This window comes from Penicillium oxalicum, chromosome VII (genome assembly GCF_001723175.1).
Source record: "Penicillium oxalicum strain HP7-1 chromosome VII, whole genome shotgun sequence".
Taxonomy (NCBI): Eukaryota; Fungi; Ascomycota; class Eurotiomycetes; order Eurotiales; family Aspergillaceae; genus Penicillium; species Penicillium oxalicum.
In genome coordinates, this window is record NC_064656.1 from 1,450,704 (window position 1) to 1,466,203 (window position 15,500).

Here is a 15,500-nt window from a genome sequence, read left to right on the forward strand (position 1 = left end):
GCCACAAGCTCAGAGATCACAAACACCGGGGGATCATATCTTTTCGATGACGAGCTGAGATGGTATATAAGGTACAAAAACAAGCGATAATATAGTCGCGATGCAAGGTGGAATTATTTCAGGAGTCCAGATTCAATGCTAACGAATCCGGCCCATATAGTTCAGGTGAGCTCTTCAACCAAATCTGAGGTCGAAACGAAGCATTCCTTGTTAACCCTACAGGCACATTTGCACCAGTTTCAAACTGGGTCAAAGTACTTAGTAGGGCTTGGCAGCAGCCTGGCAGGCCTTCTGTAGTATTTGTTAGACAGTTGCGCAGTGAATTTTGAGCGAATGACCAGCGAGTCTCATTGCCAAAAGGAAGAAGCAGTCTTGATCAAGCACTTACCAGCTGGTCCAAGTACCAACCGCAAATAGTCATATCACCCTTGTTGTCGTCCATGCAGCGACGGAAGTTGCGAATGTCGGTGTCGCAAGCGGGAGTCTCAAAGGCTGACTGGGAAGCGCTGCTTTGCCACAGACCGTTGTCCATGGACTGGTTCTCGGCCGGGGCGGCCTGTTGGGCCTCGGCAGGAGCGGAGTGGGAGCTGGAGCCCCAGCCGAGAGCGTTGGTGATACCGGTGGCAGCGACATGACCAGCAGCGACACCACTATGGGAAGGACTCAATATTAGTCACACATGCTAGAGATGACATGAAAGATCACAAGGCAGCAGAAGTCTCGGGGAAAGAAGATGGACCCCCGGATTTTCTCGGGTCGAGAATGTTTTTTTCGTCGATCATCCGAGGGCTGAGGCCCAGTGGAGAATGTACAAGCTGGAGATACGACACTTACGCAGCGGTCGAGGCGATTTGGCTCAGGAAGCCACCGCCAGAGCTTTGCTGGACAGGAGCAGCCTGCTGCATAGGGGTAGCCTGGCTGGGGTGCGCGGCCGTTGAGTGAGGCTGCGACTGCTGGGAAGCAGGTGCGGCGGGCCGGGCAGGAGCCGCGGTAGGACGGGTAGGGGCGCTACGCGCAGGAGTAGGAGCAGCACGGCGTTGTTGGCGAGGCATCGTGGCGGATTTGTGTGGGAGAAGAGGATGTGAGGCGACGAGAAATTGATCTGTTGCTTGGAGGTGAAAGAGTTGCGGGACGGTGTCGATAAAAGTACAGTATGGGGTGGAGACTCGGAAGAAGCTAGAATGGCAAAGCCCGCCCCGGCGCACGGATGAGTCAGCCGGATACTGCACGACAAACTCCGAAGGGACGGAAGACAATCTGGACGATGATTGGCTCGTTCCTGAAAGTGGCAACCACTATAATCACCTGACCTGAGCCTGTGTTGGTCATCTGACCGTTCGCCAGGTGAGGATCAGGCGCGCAGCCATGCGAGATGCGAGGACAAGAGGTCTGTAAAGAAGTTGCTGTTTAGGTCCCTATAGGTGATACTGAAGTACAGAGGTGCAAAGTCACCAGGGGGCTATGTCAAGTCTCATGTCAAAAACAGATTATTATTGTATTTGCACGTAGAGGACGTTCATATGACTGCAGAGTGAAAGTTTAATAATACATGGAAAAAGAAAGACCAACGCTGCCGTATAGCAATCAAACGGGGATATCGACGAGAAGAGAAGGCGAAGGAGGCAGAAAAGTGAGCATGCGAACAGGCAGGGGAAGGGTGATTTAAAGTTGAGGGCAGCGTTGTCAGAAGAAACAAAAGTCAGTCTATGAACGTGTTCAAAGCAAAGGTGGGAGGGAGAAAGAGCGCAGACAATGCGAGAATCAGGTCATGAAACACGGGCGTGTCCGTGTGGTCGTTGTGCTCATAGACGGGATGGTCGTGGTGCCAAAGCAATATAGCTCACGGGCGTTGGAGTTCAAAGCCCTCGGCTTCGACTCAATGAGATACGGGGGCATCCAGTTTCAAGGCCTCATCTTTGATGCGAGGCCGAGCATCAGAGCCCTCGTCATCCGCAGATGGAGTCGGAGGGTGTATGACGGGTTCACAGAAAGATGGCTTAACTTCTGAGTTTGCGTGTTCATGAGACGGTGTGTTTGGACGAACGACTGATGTACTGAAATCGGAGTCGGTTCCACCAGCAATGGACTTCTCCGGAGCGACTGAGGTCTCTCCTGGCTGGGCATCCTGAGAAATTTCGGAGAGCTCGACGGGTGCTTCTTCGTATACGCTATGGTCAGAGCTAACAGAGTCCCGCCGTTGCGGCGGCTGTTCTGGAGACTCTGCGTGTTTCTCGCTATCGAATGGCGGAAGTTCAGGCGTCACTGGTCTGGAGTCTCCGTGCGCTTGTGTAAAGGCCTCTGGTTTCGGAGTGACGTCGACAATCTGGAACTCGGAGTGACTGTCGTGCGCTGGCTGCGCAGCCAAGCCACCCTCCCGGGAATGATCATCGAGACTATTCGAGGATTTCGAACCAGAATGAGACTCGACGGGCCCATGAGAGATTGGCACCACACCGCCTGCGATGCGAGACCAGAACATGCGCTCCCGCAATCGGACAGTTTCCTCCCAGATCTCTTTTTCCTCTTCAACGTCACCTGCTCGTAGGTGTCCATCGAGGATGAGGCGCAGATAGCCGGTGAACTCGCAGCACGATCGAATCCTCTCGAGGCAGGCACCGCAAAGAGAGTAACGCTGAGCAGATTCGCTATCCGAGGTCCGGAAACGATGAGTACGCTCTGCTTCCGGGCCCTGTCTGCGTTCGCCACAGGTCGAGCAAGGGAAATCAAACTTCTTTGCCGCTGGTGGAATAGGCTCCACGATGAGGGTACCCTCACAGATGCCGGTTAAGACAGTCCGGCGGGTAAGCCATGAGATTCCCGGAGCAAGGTCCAGTCGCAATGTCGGTTCAATGTCCTCAACAACCACTCGCTTGTAAAAGCGAGTGTCCTTCAAAGGAACATGCGGACCGTTTTGCGACGACAGGCTCCCATTCGGTGACTGCGGCAACCCTTTGGTGGGCGAGGAGGTGGCCGACGTAGATCCCCCAGTTGCAAAACTTGCCAGACTCATCACATTCAATCCTGCATAAGACCCGCTTCCTGCACGACTGGGTGGCTTTGAGTTCCGTGGAAGTGTGAGCAATTCTTTGAATTCTTCAAATGCCTGTTGATCGGTCCGACAAACGAGCCGGATCCTGTCAGGGAAATTACATGTGGGACCTGGTTTCAGTTCCGCGGCATGAGCGGTAGATGCTGTGGCATTCTCTGCACTCGAGTCTTGAGTGGCAGCAGTGACCCAGTGCGACGGAACAGCTGGCGAGGGAGGGCCCGTGGAAACGTGCGTGCGGGCGTCGATGTCCTCTTGAGAGAGATTCATGCCTTGCATAACAGACTTGAGTTCGGCGAGTTGATCTTGATGCGAGGCAAGAAGCGACTCTGTATCCTTGATCTGTGAGCGCAACTGCTCATTTTTCTTCTCAACCGCCTCTCGCTCAATCTTAGCAGCAGCAACCATCTAGAAGACCTGTAAGCCTAGATAATCTTCCACGAGGAGGGACATTATCGGAAATGGACCATCACGAACCTTATTGGCTTCCTCGAAGAGATCGGCTGTTAACGTTTCCAGCTCCTGTTCGATGGACTTCTTTGCCTTTTCCGCAGTTAAGCGCTGAGCGGTTTCCTCTGCGAGCAGACTTCTCATTCGAGTGAGCTCCTTGTCTGCATCTGCTTTCTTGACGTACACCTGGTCTGCCAGGTCCCGGCGGTACTTCTCATTCTCGGATTCGAGAGTCTTGATCTTGTTCAAAGCCACCTCCAATTCTTGCCTCGTTGCTGCGAGGTTATCATCGAGAGTAGTTTGGTTGTTGATGGCTTGAATGAGCTTGACGCTCAGCGCAGCCACTTCATTGCTGAGGTCTGGGTGGTGGGATGAGGATCTGGATGATGAAGTCTCGATTGGGATCATCAATCGGGGATCTTTTAAGGTGTTAAAATTAGTTTCTTCATAATTCGACTGCGGCTGCTTGACTACGTCGGCCAGATTGGTAGTCGATCGAGCTTTGGTGATCGTTCGGTCTGGAGAAAGAGCCCGGGGGTCCGAGGACAGCGAGCGCTTGTGAGCGTGGCGGGGAATCATGGTTGAGGACGGGCGACGTAAAGCACTGGGATAGTATGTTTGGAATGAAATTAAGCTGAAGTCCCATGTTAGCACACCCGCGATCACCGCCGATCTCCAATTGACCCAAAGCTTACTCGGCCATGATGAGTGACGTAAACGGCGCTAAAGGAGGGAATCTTGCAATGACCGGTGTCACTTGCGTTCAATTGACGTCCGTCTTCGAATTTAGAAAGACTGCCGTTCCGGCAAAGGCTGAATTGCCAAAGCCATTCACAGAATACACAAGTTAAGGTTGGAGATGCAAGGCCAACCCCGCAAGCGTGCTGGAGACTAGGTGGGATCGCCAAGAATAGCCGGGCGGTTGTAGACTGGTACAATGAAGGCCTCCAAAAGGGCGGGAAAGGAGAGACTGGAACAAGGACGGGGGGAAGGATAAAAGGATGGAAATCAAGACAGAGGCGAGGTTTCAGTGGGTGAGAACTCCACCGGTATAGTGCACGAAGAGGCAAAGCTGAGGATGACCTGGGAGGTGGCAGCAATGGAGAGGCGACCTCCGGGCTTCCACTCCCGTCGGAGGGCGCTTAGTCATACTATCACCGGAAAGCCCGAAGAAGGTTGAATCTTGGCACTCGATAGGCGCCCGGTTGGCAATTAGGCTGCCTCGGCGGACAACTTTGGCGGGTTTGTTGAATGGAACAGCGATTCACAGCCCAACAACTAGATGTTTGTCCGTCATTGCGCCTTTGACCATTTTTCTTTTATTTTGCCCCCTCATAAGGAAGAACTTTGACATCTCATGGCTGTTCCCTTTGACCTTGCAAAGCCATCCGTATGCGTTTCCGTACTCCGTGCTCGAGGTCTTCATCCCGATACGCTTATCGCCACCATACCGAGCTAGGCATGTTGGCCAACCGAGCGGGTTTAGCTACGGCCCAATCGAAGGAGCAAAAAGCACCACTAGACTAAAATCAACCCAAAATGAGGTTCGGACTCCGGTGAGTGGAGCGCAGCAGAGGCGGAGCTGACGGGCATCCAGTTGGAGTCCTGCGCCTTAAAAGTGTCTATGCGCCCGCTTAGTTTTACCCTCCAACGGGCACTTGCTGGCTTGCGGTGCGGCCGGAGAACGTGGCCGCCAAAAATGGGTCTGGCATGGAATTCCGGACGCTTGATGGTTGGCCCATGACTAGCGAGGTCATCTCCGTTGCTCAGACCAATAGTTGATGTGAAGAATCGGATCTTGTCGCTCAATCTAGCTTAGTCTCCGTATTGGCAAGAGAATATGCACCTGGGTCACACTAGGCGGCTACAGTCCTGTGGTGGAAACCTAGTGGGTGATGCATGGCTATCATCCTGATTCATAACTCTATATCTCTGTAAGGAAAAATGCACAGTGAGCAGCTCACTGTGATGTGGCTCGGGCTCTTTCCCTGCTGTTTCATTTGGTCACAGCTCTATTAAAAAACAGGTAAAGAATGCAACCCGTGGCTTGGAGTTATTTTCGCTCTCAAGCTTATCGTAAAAAAATATTACCCTCATTCATCGGCCCGCTATCAAAGTTATCTAAATCGGGTGCCTAGAGAGGTATTTGCTACGTATATTGTTATCTTAGTAGGCATGATCAAGTCATGAGTCCTCGACAGATCTACAGCACACCTCATGAAATAGTATCCACTTTCCTTGGAGCATGTAAGATCCCAGGAATATTGTGTCACCTCGACCACTAAAGTCAACTCCAGCATAGTTCAATTGATTTGATTTTCCAAAAGGACAGCAGATAAGCTACTCGTTACCCCACAGCTATTTTTCGAGTGATCCAACACGATCCTTTTGCAACCACGCAGTACATCCGAGTATTACAGGCAACATGGAAGCGCTTGACCGAATCTACCCCTGTGAGGTGTAACTGCTTGGATATTTTTAGAGTCAGTAGAGTATCCTCTAGAGATACATTGAGACTTTCACCCATTTGAGTTTTTGAGAATATAGCAGGGAACTTCAAATGATGTGCTTAAACACAACCCAAAATTGTCGCGCCGTGAATCTCCCAAGTAAAAGGCATCCACCCCGCGTGGCAGCCTCAGGCGAAAACACCAAAGTGGGGTGGACCAATCTCGGTCTCATGTCCATACATAATTTCGGGGAGAAACTTGGACTCCGTCTTTAAAGGGTACCTCTACGACACTCGAGAGACATCATGGCCGACGCAGAGCTTGAAGAGGTTATTCATATACTATGCTATTAAAGTTGCGATGGACTGAACATTGACACATGAGGTAGATCAGACGAGCTCGCCTTGCGCAGCTCCAACAGCAGGCTGCTTCGCGTGGAGGACCCAGTCAGGAAGGTGGTCAGGAAGATCAGAGGAGGTAAGTGATCGGTGCCATGAGTCCGACACATTCTTGAGGATGAGAGGAGAACTAAGCTGGAATCATGCCCATGCAGGCAAGCTGAATGTAAGTGGCCATTCGCTCCCTCATGCGGGATATTGTTCCCCGTATTCATTGGACGAGTCTGGAAGAAGATCACGACATTTGAACCCAGTGTGGATTCTTTGCCATTGAAATACCATTCTTACCAATTGTTCTGTAGCCGAACGCCGCTCAGCAATCATGAGCCAAATCCTCGACCCTGCCGCCGCCGATCGTCTGGGCCGTATCCGTCTTGTCAAAGAGTCCCGCGCTGTCGACATTGAGAATCGTCTGATGATGCTCGCCCAGACCGGCCAAATTCGCCAAAAGGTGACCGAGGACCAGCTGAAGGAACTCTTGAACGCCGTGGCCGAGAACCAACGGAAGGAAGAAGAGGAACAGAAGATTGTCATCACTCGACGCAAGGGTGGCTGGGATGACGATGATGATTTGCTCGATCTGTGACCACGTTGAATGGCAATAATTCTTTGCGCTTAGCCTTTTGTACTTTTTGTTTCATTCTCAGGTGAATCAGAGAGAGCTGGATATTTGGACTAGAGTGATTCTCCCCGTCCGATTCTCAGACTTTGGTCTGGGATCTCCATCATGAAACTTCGGGCGTCTCGGTCTGGGGTCTGATTTGTTTTCCCTGGTACGAGCAGGTTTTCTTACACTTCGGGTTCTGTACATCATTGTATTCAAGAAGGATATCTTGCTGCTTTGGAAACTCTGCCATAATCGTACAACTCAACAGGGCACGGTACTGAAGCAAGCGGTCACAAAGATCTCAACTCGACATCTGTTCCAGCCTTTCTTTCTCCCGCTTCTGCTGCTGCCTCATCATTTTTCGAATCTCTCTCAAATCCGGTGGCTGTTCGATATTGAGCTCCGCTCGTAGTTCATTCACATCCTTCTCCAGTACCTCTTCCCAGTACACATTGATCAACTCCTCACTTTTCAACCCGCTGCGGATTGCCCACGGCAAATGCAGGGTCAAGAAGCGCTCCTTCTCTGCGGGCTTCATCCGAACAAAAGCGAAGAGACTCAACCCGGTCATAGGAAGAAGCGTGTTCAAGAACTCCAATGCCTTCAAGGCCAGTTCACCTTCAACAAAAATAGGGAGACCCGTCACCGCGTGGTAGAAATCATGGCATTCGCGATACCGCTGCATAACGTATGCACATTCTTCATCATCAATGTATTGTACACTGTCCCGTGTGTCTGGGGAGACACCCTCTCGGTCGAGCCAGGTGGCGTACGTGCGACCAACAGAGTTCTCGGGAAGAGTGCGCAGGTAGGACATTTGGAGGGTCTCCGAGGTTATGCGCGGGCGATCGCGAAGAATGCGTCGACCAGTGGGGTTGGAGAGCATCGCATCTCGAAGACGATAGATAAAGTATGGAGTTGCGGTCGCCTCACCCAACGCGGCAATAAGATCTATATCAACTCAGGTTAGTAACCAGTGATGGAAAGTTTGCCTGGGAGCGAAGGCTTTCCAATGGCGTCGATAAGTCCCCTAAAGGACTTGAGGAACAACGAAGCTCCAAGAGAATCTCAAACATACCTGCTCTACGGGGATTGATCAATGAACCAAATGCCGAGCCTAGGGCCAGAGCGCCGCGTTCAATTGTTGTCAATGGCACATGGCCAGGGTAATTGGGCTTAGGCCGATTGAGGATCGAGAATGATCGGCAGGTGCTCGTAGCAAGTGGTGAGCGATGTGAAGTGAGCTTACGAAGACCACGGGAACTGGGGCTTCTGAGAGCCGACATGATGATGACTCTATACAAATCACGTCCCGGCGACTGGTTCGTATTCAGGTCCGGCGTTATGCGCTGGAGTGGTCTGATATCACAGGACAGCATCCGGCGACAATCCGGCCTCCCGTAGTTATCGCCGCACGGGCTTATCGATAACGAGTCGCCCCACCACCGAGGGCCTTCGGCAGGCTGTTGATCGGCCGGGCCATTTTAAGGTATTGGTGAGGAATTTGTACAACCAGGATCATTGTTTGGACTGCGCGATAGAAATTTGATCTCAGCGATACCGACTAGACGCCACAAAGCTGCGAATAAATACGTACAGCACGCGATATTCTCAAGTAAGTTAGTTGTTTCATGAATTATTTACTCAAACCACCTTGGCGGTGCGATGTCTCACAGCACGAGCCAGATACATCTAGTGTGTTCAGCAAGGGCAAGAGAGCCAATTTCCGAGAAGAATGGTGAATCCAGATTGGTGGCCTGGTGAAGACCACGAAGCCTTTACGGTATGGGCCATGGAAAATGGGGTCGAGGCCTTCGGTGTCACACCAGCTCGGTTTCCAGGTAGAGGGCTGGGTATGATGGCGACTCGAGAGATCAAGGTAGGCTTCTCAGCCTTGCAGCGTCAGAATGTTCATATCCGAAGACGTCAGTGGAAAGGGAAGAGCTGATTGATCATCGTCATTTCAGAAAGGGGAGGCCGTGGTTCAAGTTCCAGCGAGCGTTATTTTGACAATGGAAAAGCTTCCATCGTTGTTCAAGGACCAATTCCGCGAAGGCACGGCTGTTCAGACCATTTTAGCGGCCTATTTCACCTGCGGCAGTGAAGAGGAACTTGAACCTTATGCACTCTGGCGAAAAGCTTGGCCCACTCGCCAAGACTTCGAAGATAGCCTTCCACTTCTGTGGCCAAGAGAACTGGGCGGCCTGTCGTGGCCGGACAGTGAGACGGTTGCTGGAGAAAATGGACAGCCGGACCTGCCCCAATTGCTGCCTCCCTGTATCTCCGGTAATTGGAGTACGACGCAGAAGGGCGTTGGGTTCAAGGAGTACGAATGTGAGCATCAGAAACTGCTCCCAGCGCAGCAAATGCGACTGTCAAAGGCGTGGGCGGACGTGACTGCGGCGATTCCGGAGATTGACTGGAAGTCTTTTTCATATCATTGGCTTATTTTGAATACGAGGAGTTTCTACTGGGTTGCGGCTGGTCAAGAGCCACCAGAGGACCGCAACGATGCGATGGCAATGCTTCCCTTTGCAGACTACTTCAACCATGCGGATATCGAGGTATGTCGTTTGATGGCCGGTTCGCTGGAAGAACCACTCCAGAGCCTCCGTTAACTCGCGTTCTAGTGTGATGTCAAATTTGACGAAGATGGATACACCCTTCGTGCAACCGAAGATTACAACGAGGGAGATGAAGTATACATGAGTTACGGTGGACATCCGAATGATCTCCTCTTGGCAGAATGTGAGCAAGTGTCGCACTCTACCGCTGACTGAGGTTGCGACTGACGCTTTCCTTGCAGATGGCTTTGTCTTGGAGAAAAATGACTCGGACAGCCTCTACTTGGACGACATCATTTTTCGCGATTTGAACAGCAGGGACAAGCAAGAGGAGCTGTGGCTCAATCAATACTACGGGTGAGTAGGCCAAATTTTTCAAGACTTGCTATTGGGGATATCAACTTGGTTTTGATTTTGGGGGGGAAAGGCCTCGCTGATGATTGTTTTCGGCCAGGAATTACCAATTGATTTCTCAAGGCGTCTGCTACCGCACTGAAGTGGCGGCAGCCCTAGTGTACATGAGTGAAGAAGATTGGAGGAACCATGTTCTCGAAGGCTCGACCAAAGGATTAGACGAGGCAAAATCGGAGACCATCATCAAGGGGTGGATCCGAACATATGCTGCCGAGGCGGACGCGGCGATGGTATCGATCCGAGAGGCGATGCAATCGCATGCAGTCATGAGAGCCCATCGCCAGAAGGCAGAGACTTTGCTGCGGCGATGGAGCCAGATCAAGAGTATATGTGAGAGTGCTCTGGTGGCCATTGATCTGTAAGACAGGTGGAAGAGAACCTCAAGAACCACGATGGATTGTGCCCAAGAGGGCGTGAAAGGGGATCCATCGGAGGGTGTGCCAGGCGGGAGAGGAATTTGAACTGGACCAGTTACTTAATCATCCTTATTGTTATCCCCAGTAAGGATGACGTTTTCAAAGTCAATGGGGACAGCGCTGGCTTCCCGGTGCTTGATGATGTACATTCTGCTGAGAACAAGCTGCAGAATCATATAATTAAGCACGCATTTCATGCCTAGTTCTTCGCCACGTTTGACGATCCACCCGTTCAAGAAATCAATCTCCGTGTTTCGTTGGTAATGCAGATCATTACGCAAGGAACTGGCATCCTCTGGACGATTTGCCGCGACGTTGATTACCAGTCGCCGTAAACGCCCTGGAGAGAATCTGTCTTCGATGCCAGGAATACCACGCAGCTCGGGGAGAGCGCAAATGACGCTCGAAATCTCCAAAAGCAGCAAGCGCATAGTGCGAGAGACGGCAAAGTTGTGTAAAAGCTCGCGGTTCTTGCAGTCGTGAATCGCCCCGAGTGAGCCGAGAACACAACTGACGGTCAATCTCTCCAGCTGATATTGCAAAAGACCAGCGGGCGTGTCGGCTGTAGCAACCAGGGAAGGTGTCAGAGTCAACAGACGTAGAAGGTACTTGGTTGAAGGGGCCCAGTGAGTATCCTTCTCGGCCTCGATGAGGGGAGTGTGGCCAGTCACGACAGGGCTGAGGACCAGCGAGCCAACGCTGACATGGCCAATTTTGAATGAGTCTTGCTTCTTCAGGCCGTGGCTGAGCACACCCTGCATGTAATTGGGCCGATGCTGCTCATCCGGAAATAACTCCTTGTTCAACTTTTCAACAATACCCAACCCATTCTGGATCAAAAGAATGGTCGAGTTTGAGCTCAACCGGTGGCGGACGTCCCTGAGGACCTTTTCCGTCATATATGCCTTGCAACAAACAATGAGGCAGTCGATGTGACCTTCTTCTTCTTCAAGAAGCATCTCGTCATTTTCAAACATCTCACTCTCCTCCTGGATCTCCATCTGCTCCTCTTTTGAAGGTATCCTGCGCCACACTTTATCTTCCAGGACTTCGACGTCGAAGCCCGTCCTGTTATCGTCCAATCCATTGTAATTGACAGCTAGGCTCCGCTTTTTCCTCCGAAAAGCATGATAGAACGATGCTTGGTGCATAAGTAGAGTGATCGGTGGCGGAGATTGTCGCGATGCCAGCGAATGCGCGATGAATGTCCCTGCGTTGCCGAGGCCGATGATGTGAACTCGACCGCTCAAGCCAGACGTCTTAGCCTCACGCGAGATTTCTTCGACATCTTGTGACCATGTCGACAATGGTTTTGACGTGGACCTTGCATTCAACCGTATTTGACACCGTATGCACACCTCCAGAGTCCCAGTCCGCCATAGCGGGCGGCGCCCGAGTAATTGTAGAACCACTTTGCAGCGGATCCGGGGAGAACGTCTCCCCGAGCGTCGGTTCTAGAAAGAAAAGGAGATGGTGGTTTGAGCTAGGTCAATCTCATGAATGCTCGTAATGGCGGTACTGGACGATCAAGCGGTCATGTTATCGTTCTGCGTACGCAAAAAATAATTTCGAATCCTTCCGTATCCAGCAAACAGCTCTGTTCGCTGCGCTGCGAGGAAATTCTTGGGATGCAAGATCGCCATGCGCGAATGATGCGGCCCGCTGGCCGCCACCGCCTGACCCACCGCTCTAATTACGTCTGTCTTAATTTTTCCTGAAGTGCTTTCCTTTTCAACGTTGACAACGATAAAGACAATGAGTATGGACACGGCAGATTTACTACCGCTACTGGAGCAGCTGGACGATGGTGTCGACGATTTGGAAGACGCCCTGCAGCCTCTGCTCGGTGGCTCCTTAAACAAAATGTCTAAAAACATGCCTATACTGGACAAGGCCAAAATTCACGTGCTTACAACCTATGCGATTGAAACGTTACTCTTCAGTGAGTTCAACTTGTGGATAGTCCGAGAGAATACTATCTGACTTTATGAATAGATTATCTGCGGTTGAGAGGAGTCGATGCAAAGCAGCACCCTGTATGGCGTGAAATCACTCGCGTGCGACAATACTTCGACAAAATGAAAGAGCTTGAGGCGGAACCCGAACAACGCACAATGGTTCTGGACAAGCAAGCTGCTGGACGCTTCATCAAGCATGGTCTGGTAAGAAGCAATGCTTCGGTTTGCACGGCGAATGAGAGACTGACGATTAGGACAGGCCGGCAACAACAAGATCGATTTGGAGCGAGCAGAGAAAGAAGCCAAAGAGCGCGCGCGCGCCCAAGTCAAAGCTGCATTGCTCGCTAAGAAGGCCGCTGCATCGAAACCGGCGGACGAGACCTCTAGTGCTGTGCCCTCCACCGCGCAGTCGAGCGACAACTCCGAGGAATCTGACGAAGAAATGAACATTCAGCAAGAAGATGCGGCTAAAGATTTCAAGACCGGGGAGGCATTCATTGAACTTGGCGATGCCCATTCGGGCAATAAGAAAACCAAAAAGAAGCAAGCAAAAGAAGCCACAACCAGGGCGCGGATCGAGAGTACGCCGAAGCAAGGCCGCAGGGCTACGAAGGCTGAACTTCGACGGGAGAAAAAAGATCGCCGGCAAAAAAAAGAGGACTTTCGCAAGTCGAGGGGAGGCAAATAAATCCTGACGCGGCGAACGTTTCTTTACATACATTCTTAGATACCCAGGCAATGGACTGATCCTAACATCAATATGGAACTGTGTATTCATAGTTGTCAAGCTCGACGCAAAGAGTAATTCAGATTTGGATTTTTGTCCTTGGTTGCGACAAATGAGAGCCCGGGCCCGCATTCCAAAGGCAAGACTTTTCGTTTGGCGTCCGGTAGTATCAAGTTATATTACAACAACCCCATTTCCAGGCGCAGAGTCACAAAACGGACCTAAGACGACTTGCACCTATAACTCCGTGTGCCTGAAGCATTGAATAAAATAAGCAAACCCTCAATAAGAAAGATTGGCCAAGGTAGATCTAGATCGAGAACGAAAAAAAACAAGAGTCATCAAGTAGCTCGGTCGAAGAATGATAGTCTATCGCCTCGCTAGCTGGTGGAAATGCCGAATTTGATCCTCAATGTTGGTGTTAGGCGGTTTCGGCGCACCTCCTGGCCCAATTGTCGTGCCAGGTGGCGCGGTCACCCCCGGGGGGAGATTGCCTTCCTGGTCACTCCCCATCGCAACTCGCTTCCGGCGGGCCTCCTCTTCAGGGTCTGGTGCCAGAGAGGGGTCAAACACATCGCTTCGATGGCTAGCCATTCGCTTGAGATTGTTCACGACATCAGCAGTGGACAGATTGGTCGTGGCACTGCGGGATTCGTTCTTGGCACGCTGTTCCTTCCAGCGGGGATCCAGCAGTTCGATACGCATATGCTGTTCCAACTCGTTGACGGGTATTTGTTGGTGGCAATTTGGGCATAGCGCCGTAGGACCTGCGGCTTGTTGGCGACGAGCCTGGGCGCGGGGCACATAGTCGGATCGAATACGCATGGGGGGCTGGCCAGGCACGGGGGCGGGGGATTCGGTGCGAGCCTGAACCGTCTCCGGCTGAGAGGGATATTGCCGGCCATGGTCTCCAGTGGGGGGTGGATATGGTGACGCAGCCTGGGCAGGGTACGGGGAGACGGACGGTTGTGGAGCAGGAGCAGGGGCGGAGGGCTCAAGCTGAGCAGGGTAGGCATTGTAGTAGGTCGGTTGGTCGAGGTCGGTCGGCATCGCCTCTTCGATACGAAGTGGATTCAACGACATGGCTGCTTTTTGCTCCAGAGATGCAGATTGAAGATCATTGAGAGAAGTTGGGGGAGGCAGCTCCGCTTGCTCGTCACTCTCAGTGAACACAACCGTCTCGACCACCACGAAGTCATGCCAATCAATCTGAGCATACTCGATTCGCTCCTTTTCTTCTTGCTCCTCTTTCTGTTGTTTCTGTTGCGCCTGAAACTTTACCCACTCGGCCCGTTGCTTTGCCCGCTCCAGCAGATGGAATTTGTCCTTCACATTGTGCTCCAGATCCGCAATTCGCTTTTCTTGGGTGGTAGCGTCGTCGATTCCCTCGGAGCGGAGCAGGATGGTATATTGATCAACTAGTCGTGTAAAGAACTGGTATAGACTGTGCTGAGGACGCAAGAATTCAAACTGGAAATTTCGCGCCTCGCGTTGCGATAATGCGGTCAAAAATGACTTCCCACGCTTCGCGACATACAGCGCGGTAAGCATTACTACTTCCAGATCTTGCGCGTTGATGGCCGGCATGCGCGCACAGAAATAGAACGCGGGTGGCTCGGGAGGACCTTTGGGCTTCTCGGGTTCAGCAGCAGCGACAGCTTCGCCCGGACGTCCGGCTGCAACAGTGCTACCTCGGCCTTCTTTGATCTCGGTGAGTCGCCACTGGTAGAAAGGTTCGTATGGATCGCCAGGGTTGAGGAAAGAGAATTTAGGGTTGTTCTTTTCCTTGTCGCGGACGCGATCTAAATCGCAGAAGAGTCAGAGATTTGAGCAAACCTCCACTTTACCGAGCCGGGGGGGGGGGATCTACCTTCAAAGACAGCTCCATTGCGGGCAACGTAGCCTGCGGTCTTTTCGACAATGGCTGCAACGGCTATTAGCTTTGTTATGTCTGAAAAGCGGAATCTGGGACGCACCTCGAATGTCTTTTGGAGGAAGTACAAGCCCCTCCGGATATTTGCTCAACTCCTCTGGCAGAGGTGTGCCCCCATTTGACGAGTCCATAACTGTTTGATGTTGATGGGAGAAGAGTGAAGCATGTATTTCTCCAACGGACCAGGTCAGGCCAGCCCGAGCGGACGAGCATCCATGGGCGCCACGCCACCAGCCACACAGATCGAGCACGAGCCACACGACTGGGTCTGGCAATAACTAGTACTGTAGTATGCTGCCGTCTCTACTAGGTAGGCATCACAGCAATTGTCTTGCAATGCTGTTGATGCTAGGTTTGTTAGCTAGAGAAATGTTTAACCAAAGCGCGATTTGTTTTATGATTAGTTCTCGATCACTGTTTTGTAATATGCATCTCTCTCTTCTTATTGCCAGGTTAATTCCGTAGGTATCAACTCTCATGTGAACGCCGGTAAAAGACCCGCGTCACGGGTTGTGGGCTGGGGGGCCAAAGTGTTTA

At 51.8% G+C, this 15,500-nt stretch overlaps 8 protein-coding genes across 8 annotated transcripts; 3 read left to right on the forward strand and 5 right to left on the reverse strand.

Moving 5' to 3' along the window:
- Positions 1 to 258: 258 nt before the first annotated feature.
- POX_g09043 (Mitochondrial intermembrane space cysteine motif-containing protein MIX17) lies at positions 259 to 1,052 on the reverse strand (the record flags this gene model as incomplete). Its single annotated transcript, XM_050117808.1, has 3 exons — positions 259 to 291; positions 389 to 650; positions 835 to 1,052. The coding sequence occupies 3 exons, from the start codon at positions 1,050 to 1,052 to the stop codon at positions 259 to 261; spliced, it is 513 nt and encodes a 170-aa protein (XP_049965952.1).
- Positions 1,053 to 1,876: 824 nt separating this feature from the next.
- POX_g09044 (uncharacterized protein) lies at positions 1,877 to 4,199 on the reverse strand (the record flags this gene model as incomplete). Its single annotated transcript, XM_050117809.1, has 3 exons — positions 1,877 to 3,454; positions 3,524 to 4,130; positions 4,192 to 4,199. 3 exons carry the CDS (start codon positions 4,197 to 4,199, stop codon positions 1,877 to 1,879), a joined length of 2,193 nt encoding a protein of 730 aa, XP_049965953.1.
- A 2,052-nt stretch (positions 4,200 to 6,251) lies between these two features.
- Positions 6,252 to 6,930, forward strand: POX_g09045 (DNA-binding protein; the record flags this gene model as incomplete). Its single annotated transcript, XM_050117810.1, has 4 exons — positions 6,252 to 6,275; positions 6,335 to 6,423; positions 6,500 to 6,510; positions 6,647 to 6,930. The coding sequence occupies 4 exons, from the start codon at positions 6,252 to 6,254 to the stop codon at positions 6,928 to 6,930; spliced, it is 408 nt and encodes a 135-aa protein (XP_049965954.1).
- Positions 6,931 to 7,252: 322 nt separating this feature from the next.
- Positions 7,253 to 8,237, reverse strand: POX_g09046 (Ubiquinone biosynthesis protein coq4; the record flags this gene model as incomplete). The annotated part of the gene is made up of 2 exons (XM_050117811.1): positions 7,253 to 7,902; positions 8,030 to 8,237. 2 exons carry the CDS (start codon positions 8,235 to 8,237, stop codon positions 7,253 to 7,255), a joined length of 858 nt encoding a protein of 285 aa, XP_049965955.1.
- A 449-nt stretch (positions 8,238 to 8,686) lies between these two features.
- On the forward strand, positions 8,687 to 10,291 carry POX_g09047 (uncharacterized protein; the record flags this gene model as incomplete). Its single annotated transcript, XM_050117812.1, has 5 exons — positions 8,687 to 8,830; positions 8,919 to 9,515; positions 9,582 to 9,699; positions 9,758 to 9,872; positions 9,970 to 10,291. 5 exons carry the CDS (start codon positions 8,687 to 8,689, stop codon positions 10,289 to 10,291), a joined length of 1,296 nt encoding a protein of 431 aa, XP_049965956.1.
- Positions 10,292 to 10,404: 113 nt separating this feature from the next.
- On the reverse strand, positions 10,405 to 11,725 carry POX_g09048 (uncharacterized protein; the record flags this gene model as incomplete). Its single annotated transcript, XM_050117813.1, has 2 exons — positions 10,405 to 11,633; positions 11,704 to 11,725. The coding sequence occupies 2 exons, from the start codon at positions 11,723 to 11,725 to the stop codon at positions 10,405 to 10,407; spliced, it is 1,251 nt and encodes a 416-aa protein (XP_049965957.1).
- Positions 11,726 to 12,100: 375 nt separating this feature from the next.
- POX_g09049 (uncharacterized protein) lies at positions 12,101 to 12,991 on the forward strand (the record flags this gene model as incomplete). The annotated part of the gene is made up of 3 exons (XM_050117814.1): positions 12,101 to 12,287; positions 12,341 to 12,507; positions 12,563 to 12,991. The coding sequence occupies 3 exons, from the start codon at positions 12,101 to 12,103 to the stop codon at positions 12,989 to 12,991; spliced, it is 783 nt and encodes a 260-aa protein (XP_049965958.1).
- Positions 12,992 to 13,399: 408 nt separating this feature from the next.
- Positions 13,400 to 15,094, reverse strand: POX_g09050 (uncharacterized protein; the record flags this gene model as incomplete). Its single annotated transcript, XM_050117815.1, has 3 exons — positions 13,400 to 14,832; positions 14,901 to 14,954; positions 15,007 to 15,094. 3 exons carry the CDS (start codon positions 15,092 to 15,094, stop codon positions 13,400 to 13,402), a joined length of 1,575 nt encoding a protein of 524 aa, XP_049965959.1.
- Positions 15,095 to 15,500: the final 406 nt, after the last annotated feature.